At 45.4% G+C, this 14,376-nt stretch overlaps 1 protein-coding gene across 2 annotated transcripts in view; it reads left to right on the forward strand.

Moving 5' to 3' along the window:
* GFPT2 (glutamine--fructose-6-phosphate transaminase 2) overlaps nt 1-14,376 on the forward strand; it is a 42,999-nt gene extending 28,623 nt beyond the window's left edge. Inside the window, exons 9-18 of one of the 2 annotated variants that reach the window (XM_024765357.1) lie at nt 770-933; nt 2,364-2,459; nt 2,538-2,635; nt 2,922-3,042; nt 5,685-5,842; nt 5,993-6,107; nt 8,793-8,920; nt 10,923-11,090; nt 12,112-12,273; nt 13,500-14,376. In XM_024765357.1, the coding sequence (XP_024621125.1) occupies nt 770-933; nt 2,364-2,459; nt 2,538-2,635; nt 2,922-3,042; nt 5,685-5,842; nt 5,993-6,107; nt 8,793-8,920; nt 10,923-11,090; nt 12,112-12,273; nt 13,500-13,544 (1,255 nt within the window). In that variant the 3' untranslated portion in view covers nt 13,545-14,376. The remainder of the gene's footprint in view (nt 1-769; nt 934-2,363; nt 2,460-2,537; nt 2,636-2,921; nt 3,043-5,684; nt 5,843-5,992; nt 6,108-8,792; nt 8,921-10,922; nt 11,091-12,111; nt 12,274-13,499) is intronic. The other variant, XM_024765351.1, reaches the window with a different exon arrangement.

The raw sequence follows: 14,376 nt of genomic DNA on the forward strand, positions 1-14,376 counted from the left end.
TTTTTTTTTTTTTTTTTGGCAAGACTATTTAATAGGTAGTGTGTCCTTCCATCAGGAGGCACTATGTCTCATTGTCTTTTTGTAGTACTGTTAAAATTGATCAGGGGGTTCAAAGATCAGGAGCCTTATCCATCCATTATAAAGCTGCTCTTAGCTTCTCATTTCTTCATTTCAGTAGCCACTGATGGACCTTGATTAGGGCTATTAATGATTAGGAATTCATAAGTTGATTATTATAATTCTATCATTCCTTCTTTATTAGCTATATTTCTCCTATAAAGAGAAACTTGCCTTCGTAAACTGGTTATTCTGAAAGGTCATTGGAAAGGCAAGATAAATGTTTCATTCTTTCCCTTTATGATTCAGAATGTGTTGGTTCCTGAGCATTCTCCAAAGGTGACATTGTTTGGATCCTGATTCGAGGAAAGCAATTATAAAAGGACATCTATGAGATTACTGGGGAAAATTGAACATACTGGATACTTGATGATATGAAGGAAAAACTATTGCTCTTAGATGTGATAATGGTATTATAGTAGGGTGAAAAATAATCCTTGTCTTTTAGAGCTATAAGCTAAAATGTTTACACATGATTTGATGTCTGGACTGGCTTCAAAATAATTCTGGGTGGAAGGGAGGGGCGGGAGGTATGAATCAATGTTTATATGCCATATTCTAAAATGCTATTCAGTGTTACTGATATGGACCCACATCTTGTAACTGTCAAGGACAGGCGCCATCTCTGACACCCATATTTTCCTTGCTCCAGCGCTATCATAGAACACACCAACCGGGTCATCTTCCTTGAGGATGATGACATTGCTGCAGTGGCTGATGGGAAACTCTCTATTCACCGGGTCAAGCGTTCGGCTAGTGATGACCCATCTCGAGCCATACAGACCTTGCAGATGGAATTGCAGCAAATCATGAAAGGCAGGTGTCCTCTGAGGGTCCCTGTGCAGCAGCCTCATGGGGCAGGTGCTCTGTGGGGGAGCTCCTGAGACTCTTTGCCCTGTTATGGGTGGGTACTACAGCCTTCCTGCCTGCTGTGAGCACCGGATTGGGGCTGCAGGTGGTCTGTGGTTCATACATCTCAGGGGATGTGGGGCGCCTGGCCTGGCTACTCCAAAGGGGCTTCTGACCATGCCCTGGCACCAGGTCTCCCTGCTTGAACTGACCCCAGTCCATCAACTACCTCCCTTTACAGATTCTCTGGGATACATTCCTACACCTCAGGCATCATTTCTTCTCTGGATGAGAGGCCTGCAGTAACGGGGGACTGTGGACTACTTGCGAGGGGAGCCTATCTTCCTGCACCCACACTTGTCTCCCTACACCCTCCTCTCCACAGGGCAGCCTGGGTAAACGTTTAAGAACGTGAATCATACCCTCTTATCATGCTGTGTAAAGCCCTCCAATAGCTTCCCACTGTTCTCAGCATAAAACCCACACTCCCTGCCACAGCCCACAGCCATCCACACGCAGCCTGGCCCCACCTTGCACAACCCTTCTCCACCGTGCCCCTCCCTGCCCACCCTGGCTGCCTCACTGTTACTCAGACAGGCGGAGTGCTTGCCCCCCGGGGGTCATCGCACTCACTCAGCTTCGCACAGGACCAGCTCCTTTTGATCATCTCCCCTGAAACGTCACCCCCTCAGAGAGCCCTTCCCTGATCCATATCTGCAATGGCCCGACCCCTCCTCACTTGCTCTGTTTGCTTCGTGGCACTCTTTCTACAAGTTCTCTGCCGAGGGCAGCAGACAGGGACACTGTGATGCTTGGCATCATGCGTGTGTGTATCCCAGAGGACACTCCCGCCCTGTCTGTGGACACCTGTCGACAGGCATCAGGCACAGCACCTGTCGGGGGTCTTAGATGTCATCCGGTTTCATTCACATCAGAGCCCTAGAAATATGTGGCTAAAAAGATTTTTTGTTTTTTGTTTTAATACAGTGTATAGGAGGGAATTTGGTTTAAAAAAAATTGCCTATTTCCTTAGGCTCGCTTAATTTGTACTTCCCTAAGTAGGTGGGTGTTAGGAAGTAAAGCATTTTACTTTCCTCTGGCCTTGTTAAGAGGAGCGTGGCCCAGGAAGGCCAGCCATGCATTTGTTACTTACATCCCTCCCTCCCTCAAGTTGCAGGGTCTGATACGCACATTGAAGATAATAATCATACCTTATCTGGCTTGTCACCATGAGTATCAGGTGGGACAATACCTGGAGACACCTTTTGTAATCTGCAGTAGCCTTTACATGTGTCACTGTGACTAACTGCATAACAACTGTTCTTCTTGATTAAAAGCTAAGCAGTGAAAGTGTAACGACATTAAAATTGACATCCTGTTGATGTTTGTTTGACCAGGTAACTTCAGTGCATTTATGCAGAAGGAGATATTTGAACAGCCAGAATCAGTTTTCAATACCATGAGAGGTCGGGTGAATTTTGAGACCAACACAGGTAATCCCTCGTCCGAGCCCTGGGCCAATGCACAATCCCTGTGTCATGTCAGCATTAACACACGCATGTGTCCTGCAGTGCTTCTGGGCGGCTTGAAGGACCACTTGAAGGAGATCAGACGATGTCGCCGGCTCATTGTGATTGGCTGTGGAACTAGCTACCATGCTGCTGTGGCTGTAAGTGCAACATGCTGGGCCCTTGATAGTGCCTGGGAGGCAGTGTTGGCTAGGACAATATGAGTCTTAAATGCTGTCATGCATTTGGCCTTCCAAATTTGGTGCCATGAGCCAGTATGAGAACTGGCATGGAGCCCTTTCTCCAGCAGTTTGGCCTGTGAATGCCTGAAGTTCCCTGCTCACCTGGACGCAGAGGTGCCATTTCATCAACTGTCCTAGAAGCCCAGCCACCTTTGTCCCTGTAGTGTTCATAACTGACTTTAGTCCCCATTCTTGTTGGCTTCAGACACGGCAAGTTTTGGAGGAACTGACCGAGCTCCCGGTGATGGTTGAACTTGCTAGTGATTTTCTGGACAGGAACACACCTGTGTTCAGGGATGACGTTTGCTTTTTCATAAGCCAGTCAGGTAAGGGTTACAGGTTTTCACTAGTTCATCTCAGGGCTCAGGAATCAGTGACACACCATGCAGCTCCCTCCCTCCTTCATCCCATGAAGCTCTTTGCACATAGACCATGTGCCACACTCTCTCATGCCCAGGGTCATTCAACCCTCAGAGCCATCAGCTACTGTCCCATTTTATGGGGAGGGCCATGCAGCCAGGTTCTCCCTCCTCCTGCTGTTCCAAGTCCAGGACTTAAGGGACCACTCAGCGAGATACTCAGAAATGTGTGCTGGGTTTAAATTAGAGCAAAGTTTAATTCTGCTAGTTGAGAGTCACTTCAAGAACTGTGTGGGCACCATACAGTGCTCACACAACCCAACAGTGGGAGGCATGGAGAGACACTACTCAGGTGTAGAGAGCCCAGGCTGCCCTCAGCTCAGGAAACCCTGCCTGCGTGGCATTCTAACACTAGGCTTGGGTGTTTGCTCCAGCTCAAGGCAGGACGGAGGGTCAGGGAGATGATCCATGGCCATATGCTTGGAGTCCCCATGAGCTCTAGGAGGATTTTTATAACACTGAATTATGGAAAATCCCAAACTTTTATAAAAGAGAGACTTGCATAAAGAAGCACCTAGGCTCAGCAGTTACGTTATGGAATAACTCACCCATCTTGTGTCATCATATCTACTTTAACCCCTCCCCTTCACTGGGTTATTTTAAAGTCAGTCTCAGACATCATGTTATTTCATCCATAAATATTGCAGAAGGTATCTCTAAATGATAAAAGAAAAAATATAACACCAATGTCATTATCGCAATTGAAGCATTAACAGCAATACCCTAATATCTTTTTATACTGCTTTCATTATGAATTTTCAATACCATTTCCATTTCAGTAACAAGCTAAGAAAAACTAACACAGACACACCCACCATCTAGCTGACCACCTCATACCCAGGTGCTGCCCTCTGACTTCAGTTGCCACTGTTACCTTTGGGTTTACAATCCCATCAGAGCCTAAAAATGTTTCATGAATTGGTGGAAGCCACTAACCAAAGAACAGAAGTGGTTTTAATGTGAAAATAATGCAGTGGCACCTCCTGAGTGACTTCATAGAAGGGGTTTAAAGTTTCACTTTGTTCACCCCTTTACATTAAATTTTTTTAACTGTATCAAAAATGGGGACGTTGCCGATGAAGATAGAGCACCCCATGAAGATAGAGCTCCCTTGCTCCCATAGGCACTAAGGGAAGGCCTTGTAGCACCCCAGTGCACTAAACGCAAGTCTGAGCAGAAACAGGAGAGGAGAATTGGGCCATAGTAGCACCAGCCTGCACTGCAGAGAAGTTAGGACAGCACAGCCAAGAGTGGTGGCTCTGTGAACATTGAATGTTTGGTTTTATGTTCTGGATCATATTTAATTTAGCTTGAGTTCTTTAGGACTTACAAACATAGGAAGTTTGTGCTGGTTTGTGCATGAACCTATTTAAGCTTTTTTATAAAAATAATTTGAGTACACACTAGGACAAGAAATGTTTTCCTTTAAAACAAGATCTGTTTGAGAAACACCATTTAGGGGCATTCTTGCTTTTTAACTTAAATCTCAGCCCATTCTGAATAAGGCAGTTTAGAGTCCGAGAAAGGGCACTGGGAGCCAGGCCCACACTATCACCCACAGCTACTTGGCCTTGAGTGAGTGAGGCATTGATTTGCTCCATCTCTGAGTACCTCATCCTCAAGGGAAAATGGGGATGATGCCCCCTACAGAGTTGTCATGAGAGTTCAGTGAGACAGTGGATGAGCAAGCACTCGCCACATAAATAGTAGCAAAATCGTGAATCTGAGAATCAACCAGGGCACAAGGCCAGGCTGTAGTGTGTTGAATAGGAAATGGGAAGTGAGAAAGTGGAGGAGTATTTATAAACCACTCTGTCTTAATATTCAAGAGAAATTAGATTAGAGAAGAGCTGGGACAAGAGAATCTTGAGCCATTTTTAGAAAAAATAATCTCACATATTTTTCATGAAAACATCAATTGTAGAACTTAAATGTTCTATTCAACACTTAATCATGAACAAACTTTTAATAAGTTCCTTCCAAATTAGTTCCACTTACTAATCAGCTTTCATCTTCTAGTTACATAAATGATCACAATGAACCACATTAATTGCATTACTAAACACCCAAGTGATCGAGTGACTCCCATATGTCTGTGCTGTCAGAGTCCCCACATGGAGGCCCCATCCAGTTGAACAGTTTACCAACTTTCATGAGAAAGGTCTTAACATCCCCTAGAACGTGCACTTCACACTGAGTGGTAAAATGAGAAGTGATAAATTAATTTCAACCTTCAAATTCAAATCCCTATGAATGTTTTATTTTCCTATTTACTTTTAAACCTAAAGAACTCTCCTTTTTCAAGATTTAAGTGCTAACTGTGTTTTTGGTATTCATAGCCCTTGAATAAAGAGCATCTTACATTAAAAAAAAAAAAAAGAATCAACCAGAAAAATTGTTGAGCATGCATTTTCCTTTCTGAGCACACACCAACTGTGTCTGGACATCAATTTCTGCCTAAAGGCCAGAAGTAAATGAGTTGGAGGCTGGGGGTTAAGGCTGGCAGAGCCCACATACCTGTGAGCTGAAAAGAAGGACCTGTGTGGCAGGTGAGACCGCAGACACCCTCCTGGCACTGCGCTACTGTAAGGACCGCCGGGCCCTGACCGTGGGTGTCACCAACACTGTGGGCAGCTCCATCTCCCGAGAGACTGACTGTGGAGTCCACATCAATGCAGGACCGGAGATCGGCGTGGCCAGCACCAAGGTAGAAGGAGCCATGTGGGCACCCGCAGGAGGGCCTCTGCTGGGTGGGTGGACAGGGGGCCAAGAGGGGAGCCCAGGAATCTGTCTCGTCTTGAGTGGTCACCACATGTACATCACCCCGGCTCTGCTAGCACCACTGTTTTGTCCTCAGGCTTACACCAGTCAGTTCATCTCCCTGGTGATGTTTGGTTTGATGATGTCCGAAGACCGCATTTCACTACAAAACAGAAGGCGAGAGATCATCCATGGCCTGAGATCTTTACCTGGTATGTTCCAGAGCTAAACTGCTCATTATCAAATCCTGTGGACTGTTGCTGGCTGCTCTCTTACTTGACTCTCGCCCATAAACAATGCTGTTAATCATTCCCTTCTCCTCAAAACTTTTACTTACCACTGAATCCCTGAAGCAGCCCCCACAGGGCCAAGATTAAAGTCCACACTTGTGACGAGGCCACGGAGCCCTGCACTCTGGGCCCCTGTGCCTCTGACCTCATCGAGCTCCCTCCCCCTCACTGAGCTGCCTCACTGACCTTCTGATCCTCAGCAATGCCAAGCTCTTTCCACCACAGGGCTTTTGCACTGGCTCTTTCCTCTACCAAAACCCTCTTCTTCCAGCTCTTCATATGACTGACGCCTCCCATCACCCAAGTCTCAGCTCAGATGTCACCTCCGGGACCCTCCCTGGCCACCCTAATAGGGGCACTAATCCCCTGCCCAGCTCTCTAAAAAACATTAGCCCATTTCTTTTCTTTATAGCACATACCATGATCTGAAATTACCTGTCCTCCTGTGAATTGGCTTGTCTTCCCCAACCGTGTCTGCTCAGTGAGCACACAACCGTGTCTGTCAGAGTCACTGCTGGATGCCAGGTGTCCAGCCAGGGCAGACATTCAGTAGTTGCTCAGGAAATACATAAGAAGGAGTGAATGGCCTCACACCTCTTCCTGGCCCAAACTGCTCCTTCACAGTCTCACCAGACTTTATTCTGGAACCAAGGGCAAACCCCAGAGAAGGCAGTGAGGGAAAGCCACCATGTAACCATACAAGCTCTAGGGGTCTGAATCTGACCAAGACAACATGCTGAAAATTTATTGACAAGAAAAACTTTCTTAACTTTAAGCCAGATAATAATCCTGCAAAAATAGGACTCTATTCTGCTAGGCAGTTACCAAGATGTAAACCCAAAGGTCCTGGGGTCCCTTTCAGTCAAAACTATTTTCTTAGTAATATGTTATTTATAGTTAATAAGATGCTTTTGCCTTTCTCTCTGTGTGAACATCTGCAAAGGCAATGGTGGCCGCCGCTGGCACTTTAGCACATTTCAAGGCAGAGGCACCACACTGTTCCCATGACAGAAATGCACATAGCTTCACTTAGGAATGTCTTTGATGATACGGTAAAATGCATTAGTCTTATTAAACTGCAACACTTTTTAATATTCTATGTGACAAATGGAAGGTATGCAGCACCCTGAGGTTGTTCCAGAGAAAAACGCCCTATGATTGATTAGCAAGCTGAGTTGGTACTTGGCAGACATTTTCTCAAAAGTGAACCAAGTTATCCTGACACTTTGAGAAAAACAACTGATAACAGTTTTGGGGTTTTTTTTTTTGTTTTTTTTTTTCGTTGCGGAGCACAGGCTCCGGACGCGCAGGCTCAGCGGCCATGGTTCACGGGCCCAGCTGCTCCGCGGCATGTGGGATCTTCCCAGACCGGGGCACAAACCTGTGTCCCCTGCATCGGCAGGCGGACTCTCAACCACTGCGCCACCAGGGAAGCCCCTGATAACAGTTTTTGTTGCTAATGATAACCTTCGAGCTTTCAACCGAAACATGATCTGGAATACTTGTAGCTGTCAGCTCGAGTTTGACCTCCTCCCAATACTCAGAAACATCTCTAATGAGATCACAGTGATTTTAACAAATATGATTTTTTAAAAAAATATTTTATAATGAAATGTGTCCATTTTTAGAAGATTTGCGTAACTCAGTGAACCAATATTTTGCAAATGGCCAATGCAGTGTTATAAAATTATGCACATGTAAAAGACCCATTTAGGTAAGTGCAAGATAGACAAATATATTTTAATGTAACAAGGTAGGAAAAGTTTGTTGATATGATCTCAGATTCCACATTTGCACCTACCCTTTTAAGAAATTGTCACTTCTTAAGTTTGGTGTGCTATCAAAGAACATTCACAATTATTTGAAAAAGTTGTTTAAATATGCCTTCTTTCTCCAACTACAAATCTCTGTGAGGCCAGATTTTCTTCCTGTACTTCAACCAAAAAACATATCACAACAGATTGAAAGTCAGGCATTAAAGATTTGCAAAAATGTAAAATAGTGCCACTCTTCTCACTGATTTTTTTCATTTCATGGGTTTATTGTTATTTTTAAATGAATGAATAAGTATCTTTAATTTTCTCAGCTTCTATTCTGGTAAATATTGATAGCTATAACCCACAAAATAAAGTCTTTTAGAAATTCACAGTAAATGTTAAGAGCATAAGGGAGTCCTGAGACCAAAAAATTTGAGAAGTGCTGGTCCAACCTACACTGGCTTTGTTTCCAGACATGGCATGTGGCCCAGATGAGGGGCATTAATATGGAGTGTCAGCTGTGTGGCTGGTCAGCTGGGGATTTAGCCTCTCTGAACCTCTGTTGCCTTGCCTGTAAAATGGAGCTAGAAATAACACTTCCCTACTTACTTATGTGCTCAGGAAAGTATAAACACAAATACGAATCACCATCACAATAAAATCCTGGCCGATAACACAAGCTATTTCCCATAATCTGCATTTAAAGTCCTTTGAAACTAATACAAGGAAGGCAAGTGTGTAAGTGATGTGAGTTCTAAAACCTTGTCTTATACACCATGACTTTTCTTTGTGAATCTTGTTTTATAATTGGTGTGACTGGCTCTCCCCCTCTGCTATGTGCTTCACTTAGAGCTGATCAAGGAAGTGTTGTCACTGGATGAGAAGATCCACGACCTGGCCCTGGAGCTCTACACACAGAGGTCGCTCCTGGTCATGGGGCGGGGCTATAACTATGCCACGTGCCTGGAAGGAGCCTTGGTGAGCCCCCTCTGACCAACCCCCACCTCCACTGGCCCCTGCATGATGGCAGGCATGGGAGACACCCCAAGAAACCAGCAGGAAGGAGGGCAGGGCATTGTGCTAGGGGAGGGGAGGGTTTCGCTCACTGACCAGGTATTCTAGCTCTGGCCACACGGAGATGAGGGCTCCTGATCTCCTGAAGACAAAGGGGCAGGGCAACCTTATGAGAGCCCCTGAGGTGTCAACCTGCACCAGGCTCCATCTGGAATAGCTCATTCTTACCTCATGAGTATCTTCTGAGAGGCTGGCAGTTATTGTTTACATTTTACCCAGGAGGAAACTGAGCCTCCAAAAAATTCATCTTGCTCAAAATTACATAGTGGAAGTGATCAGCCTAAGATTCGAAATCAGGTCCATTTGGACTTTGCTTTTTTCCACTGCCACAAGCAGTCTGCATGGGAGGATTTGGGCAGACCAGAGTTGCAGGGTTGGGTCTCTGTAAAGTGTCCCTGTTACTTCTCAAACTCCAAGGGGAGCTGGGATCCTTCAGGAATGAGCATTGAAATTCCTGTATTTTTTATATCAGTGTTTGGCTGTTTTGCCCACTGCAGCTATAAAGATCCATACCAGCTTGAGAGAAAGCTGTTGGAGTAGGGGTAAGATGCCAGGACCACAGGGCTACTGAGAGGGTGGGAAGTGATGTCCAGGGACCCGAGCCTAGTGCTTGCCCTTTACTCACTATCCACCTGCTGTTTATGGATCAACAAGCAAGGTAAATGGCAGACTGTCACAGGAGACACCCCGAGAAACCAGCAGGAAGGAGGGCAGGGCATTGTGCTAGGGGAAGGGAGGGCGAGGCAGCATTTGGTACCCACACATGGGTATCATCTATAACTCAGCTTGGCTGCCCTTCTTTCCCCATGGGAACAAGTGGCTGCTCCCCACCGCCACCCCCATTTGGAAGAACGATGCCAGTTGTGGGAAACATTCACAGTATTACAGGAAGTGGGGAGTGGGTGTGGGGTACAAGCCATGAATTGCCTGACTGCAGTGAGATTCAACTCCCACATCCTTCCAGTGGATATTCTGACCCCTGTCAAAGGAAGTGAGGGGCCAGGCACACTGCTTCTCAGGGGTAATAGAGGCAATGCCTTGGTGGGGCACACTTTCGGCGCCCCAGCCCCGTGCCTCTGCCATCTGGTGTGGGGTGCTCAGCTGCAGCTCCTGAGTGTGCTGGTGAAAGATGAATATTCAGCTGTGTCTCCAAGTTAGTCTTGGGGGAAAGAAAGAAGCTTTTACGCTGCTGCTGGCACAAGTCAGTGGCCCCTCTGTGGTGACTTGGGTACCAGCACTTCAGCCATCTGTGGCATCCAGGATGGAGCCACACTCCTGACAATGTTTCCCTGACCCAAATAAATAGTTCTAGGGAGTTGAGAAATGTTTTCTTCAACACTCTCACCAGTTCAATGACATGGGTTTAATGGTAACTGAAAAAAAATGTGTCTCTCTAAACATAGGGGGAAAACTCCATTAACACCCCAGTGTGTGTGTGATTTTGCTTGATAGTTAAGTTGGAGCAACCCTTTGGAAGTTATTAATGATCTAGAATTGGGGGAGTGATTAATCAGATAATTGAATGAAGGTGTAGAATAAAATGCCATCATTACAAATTATAACTGTTAGGGAGGCCCATGGGGCTGGCTACAGAGGGGAAGGGGGAAAGCTAGATTGACACTGACTTGTCCATCCAAGGCGGGTGACTGTGTCCCAGAGCTGGTCTGGGTTCACAGGCTGTGTGCTGGGCTTTGTGCATGCTCTGGACAGCAGCCAGCCCTCTCCCCTGGCCCTGGCCTTTTCGGCTGCCCTCAGTGCTGTTGACCGCTCCATGTGTCCATCTGCCTCTTGGCCCTCAGCTCCCTGCTTCCTGGAATCGTTCCTTCCCGGCTCCCCTTTCTCCCCTCTGGCTGATCTGCTCCCTGTCTTCCCAGTGTGACACTGATCCCACCTCGTGTTTCCCCAGAAAATTAAAGAGATAACCTACATGCACTCAGAAGGCATCCTAGCTGGGGAGCTGAAGCACGGACCCCTGGCACTGATTGACAAGCAGATGCCCGTCATCATGGTCATCATGAAGGATCCTTGCTTTGCCAAATGCCAGAATGCCCTGCAGCAGGTCACAGCCCGCCAGGTGAGGGCTCTCTGCCACACATGCCTCCTGTTCTCTTCCACACATGCCCACCTCACCCACCGTCTGCCGGCACCAGCTATGGGTGTTCCTGCTGGGGAGTAGGCGTGAGCACACACTCTCTCCTGGGGCCCCTCATGCGTGGTGCACATTCAGAAAGGGACTAGCCAGCCTGCGGCCATGCCCACAGAAGCTCTTAGGTGAGGCCCAGTGATCCAGATTGCCCAGAGGGGTCCTGGATCCCAGGCGTGGAGACCAGAGGAGGTCTGGTGGAGAGCCCTGGGGATAGTTCTGATATTGGCCACCCAGAGTTAGTCAGATTTCACAGGTGAAGGGCACTGTCCTCCACAAGACTGCCCTCACTTTAGCCACTAGCTACAATCTTTGGGCTTCCTAGGCCACCCACACTTCTGACCAACTGGATCCAAATTCAGGAGTTCCCACCACCCCCTCAGTTTCAATAATTCACTAGAACTTGTAGAACACAGGCTGCTCTCTCTGCCCCGAACATTCTTCCCACACTTCTTCGGGGAGTTGGCCTCTCATCATTCAGGTCTCAATACAAATGTCTCCTTTTTAGAGAGCTCCTCGGACCTCACCACTGTCTCCCAATCATGTTACGGGGTTTTACCGCCCAGGTGGCTTTTATCTGAAATTCATTGTTATTTATCGGTTTGCTTATTTACATTTTTGTTTTCTTACCACTTGACTATGAGCCCCTGGAGTAAGGGGTAAGAGCTCCTGCTCTTTGCAAAGCACATTGGAGCCACTCAACAAATGGGTGCTTGCATGAACGTAGCAGAAGGTGACCCCCTACCAGGGAAGCATACGAACCTCACCAAAAAAGCCTCCAAACTCTTTGTCCTTTACACAAATCGGATACATCACCTCATCCATAACCCCAGCAAAAGCAAAAGATCACTGTTATGATTGCAATATGTTTATCTCAGAAACTCTGCTGTGTGTGAGGGATTGCTTCTTTCAGAGATGATCTGCATCTTGTGATCACATTTCTCTGTCTTAGGGTCGCCCAATCATACTGTGCTCCAAGGACGACACTGAAAGTTCCAAGTTTGCATATAAAACCATCGAGCTGCCCCACACCGTGGACTGCCTCCAGGGCATCCTGAGTGTGATTCCACTACAGCTCCTCTCCTTCCACCTGGCTGTACTCCGAGGATATGACGTACGTCTAAAAATTGCACATCACCCAGCAAAGGGGAGAGACATAACCCAGAGTTCCATTTGGTTCTTAAATACTTATTTGGCATAAAAATTCATAAGAGAAATATTTACATTTAAAACAACTGTTTTTAAAGTAACTTATACCCCCTGAAAACAAGATGGGAACTGCAAGATGTATGAAGGCCATATTAAACCATAAGCTTCTCACCCAGAGGCAATGTTAATTAGCAAATTTAATATTTTATTCCAGTCTTTTCCTTGTGCCTGTGCATTTTTAAAGATTTTTTTGAGATAATATCAAGGATGAACTTTTATAACTTTCTTTTTAACATATTACAAATATTTTCTCACATCTTGAACTTGTAAGCAACATTTGATCATTGCACAGTATTTCACTGCAGTCTTACAACACAGATTTTAACAATTACTTAACCGGTCTTCTATTATTTAAACTGTTTCTAATTTTTTGGAATATCTGCATAAATAACAATTGCAGTGAATTATCTTTGTATATACATCTTCCTCCCACATTAGAAGATTTATCCTCAGTCTAGCAAATCATTCAACATTTTGGAACTCCTATATTGTCGATTTCTGTTCCAGAAAAGAACCAGTTTATGATCTCACCAGAAAGTGTGTGTGCAAAGAAATAGTTTTATTACAATTTTGAGAAGCTTTAAAAAATATATATCAATACCAAAAACAATATAACAAACATCCGATGGTATATGTACCATCCAGCATTGACATTTGCCAACATTTTGTCATTTTTGTTTCTTCTCTTTTTTAATGTTATTGTAAATGAAATAAGACCCTGTAGATAAAGTTGAAGGCTACTTTATCAACCATCCTCAGTCACATTTCCTTCCCAGTCCCCACCCTTAACCAATAATTTAGTGCATCTACTTCCAAGAAAAGTGAATTTTTAACAGTACAAATTGAGCTAGCTGTTTTTAACAGCATGAATCATATCCTTTTAATAGTGTTAACACTGCGTGACACAGGTGCCCCATAAATATTTATTGCATAAACTAAACATTGTACAGTTCAGTGAAGTTTCTGGAATAAGGAACTGCTTCCAAGATGCAGGTCTCAAGGAGCTCATGGTTGGAGGTGCCCAGGAACACCTGTCTCCTTGTCGTCAAGTACTCTTGAGAGTAGGCTTTATAAACACAGTGTGTTGCTGAGACTTGTGGGATCCTGAGCAGCTACTTTCTGTCATTTTAGGTTGACTTCCCCAGAAACCTGGCCAAGTCTGTAACCGTGGAATGAGAACAAGAGTGTGAGAAGACCATCACCACCTTTAATCTGATTCAAGACCTGTCCCAGTGACACCAAGTGGGAAGAAAAGCTGGCATTCTGCGTGTTCTGAGTAGATTCCAGTAGAGCTTGACAGCTTTGACGTGCCTTGTACCCAAGTGCTTTGCTTACAGCAGATAGTGTTTCTCTGTGTCCTGAAGTTGCCAGAGGAGAAGGGAATCATTGTTTACACATGGGATCTGAGTGGACTTTTCCAATACCGTGCAATAGAGATACAGCTCTCTTCAGAGTAACTGTGAACCTTTTTTAACCAACACTAGTTAGTTTTAAAGACAAAATATTTATAATGACAATTGTATAGCTTTTAAGTTATTTTTCTAGTATGTGGCTTTCTGTAGCCAAGGTAACGCCCAGACCATACCCTCAGGCTACCCAGTGCACCCAGTGTCCTGGCAGGGAGCATTCATCTCAGATTTGAGCACCAGGCATTGCCCCTCTGGACTCCTTTCTCCTTTCCCATCCTCTCTTGGCTGTTCCTGAGTCCTGTCCCCTGACTTCAGGGAAGCCCCCTCCCACCATCTTCCTATGCCTCTTATAAGTCCTGTCAAATCTCAACTCCCTTCATCAGTGTCTTCTCATCTAAATCTCTCCGACAACTTCTCTCTGATCATGGTTCTTTTTAAGATCAGGCAGTATTTTGGTCCCTGCTCCTGCCCATAGTAAAACAGCCTGAAAAATCCCATGCAAGAGAGTAGTTTCAAGAGGGCTAACTTGCCCTCTATTTAAAAGCATGCACAATCAAAGTACTATGCAATTTTAAGACAATAAATACAGTACAATTTTT

Source organism: Neophocaena asiaeorientalis, unplaced genomic scaffold, assembly GCF_003031525.2.
Source record: "Neophocaena asiaeorientalis asiaeorientalis breed wild unplaced genomic scaffold, Neophocaena_asiaeorientalis_V1.1 scaffold241, whole genome shotgun sequence".
Classification (NCBI taxonomy): domain Eukaryota; kingdom Metazoa; phylum Chordata; class Mammalia; order Artiodactyla; family Phocoenidae; genus Neophocaena; species Neophocaena asiaeorientalis.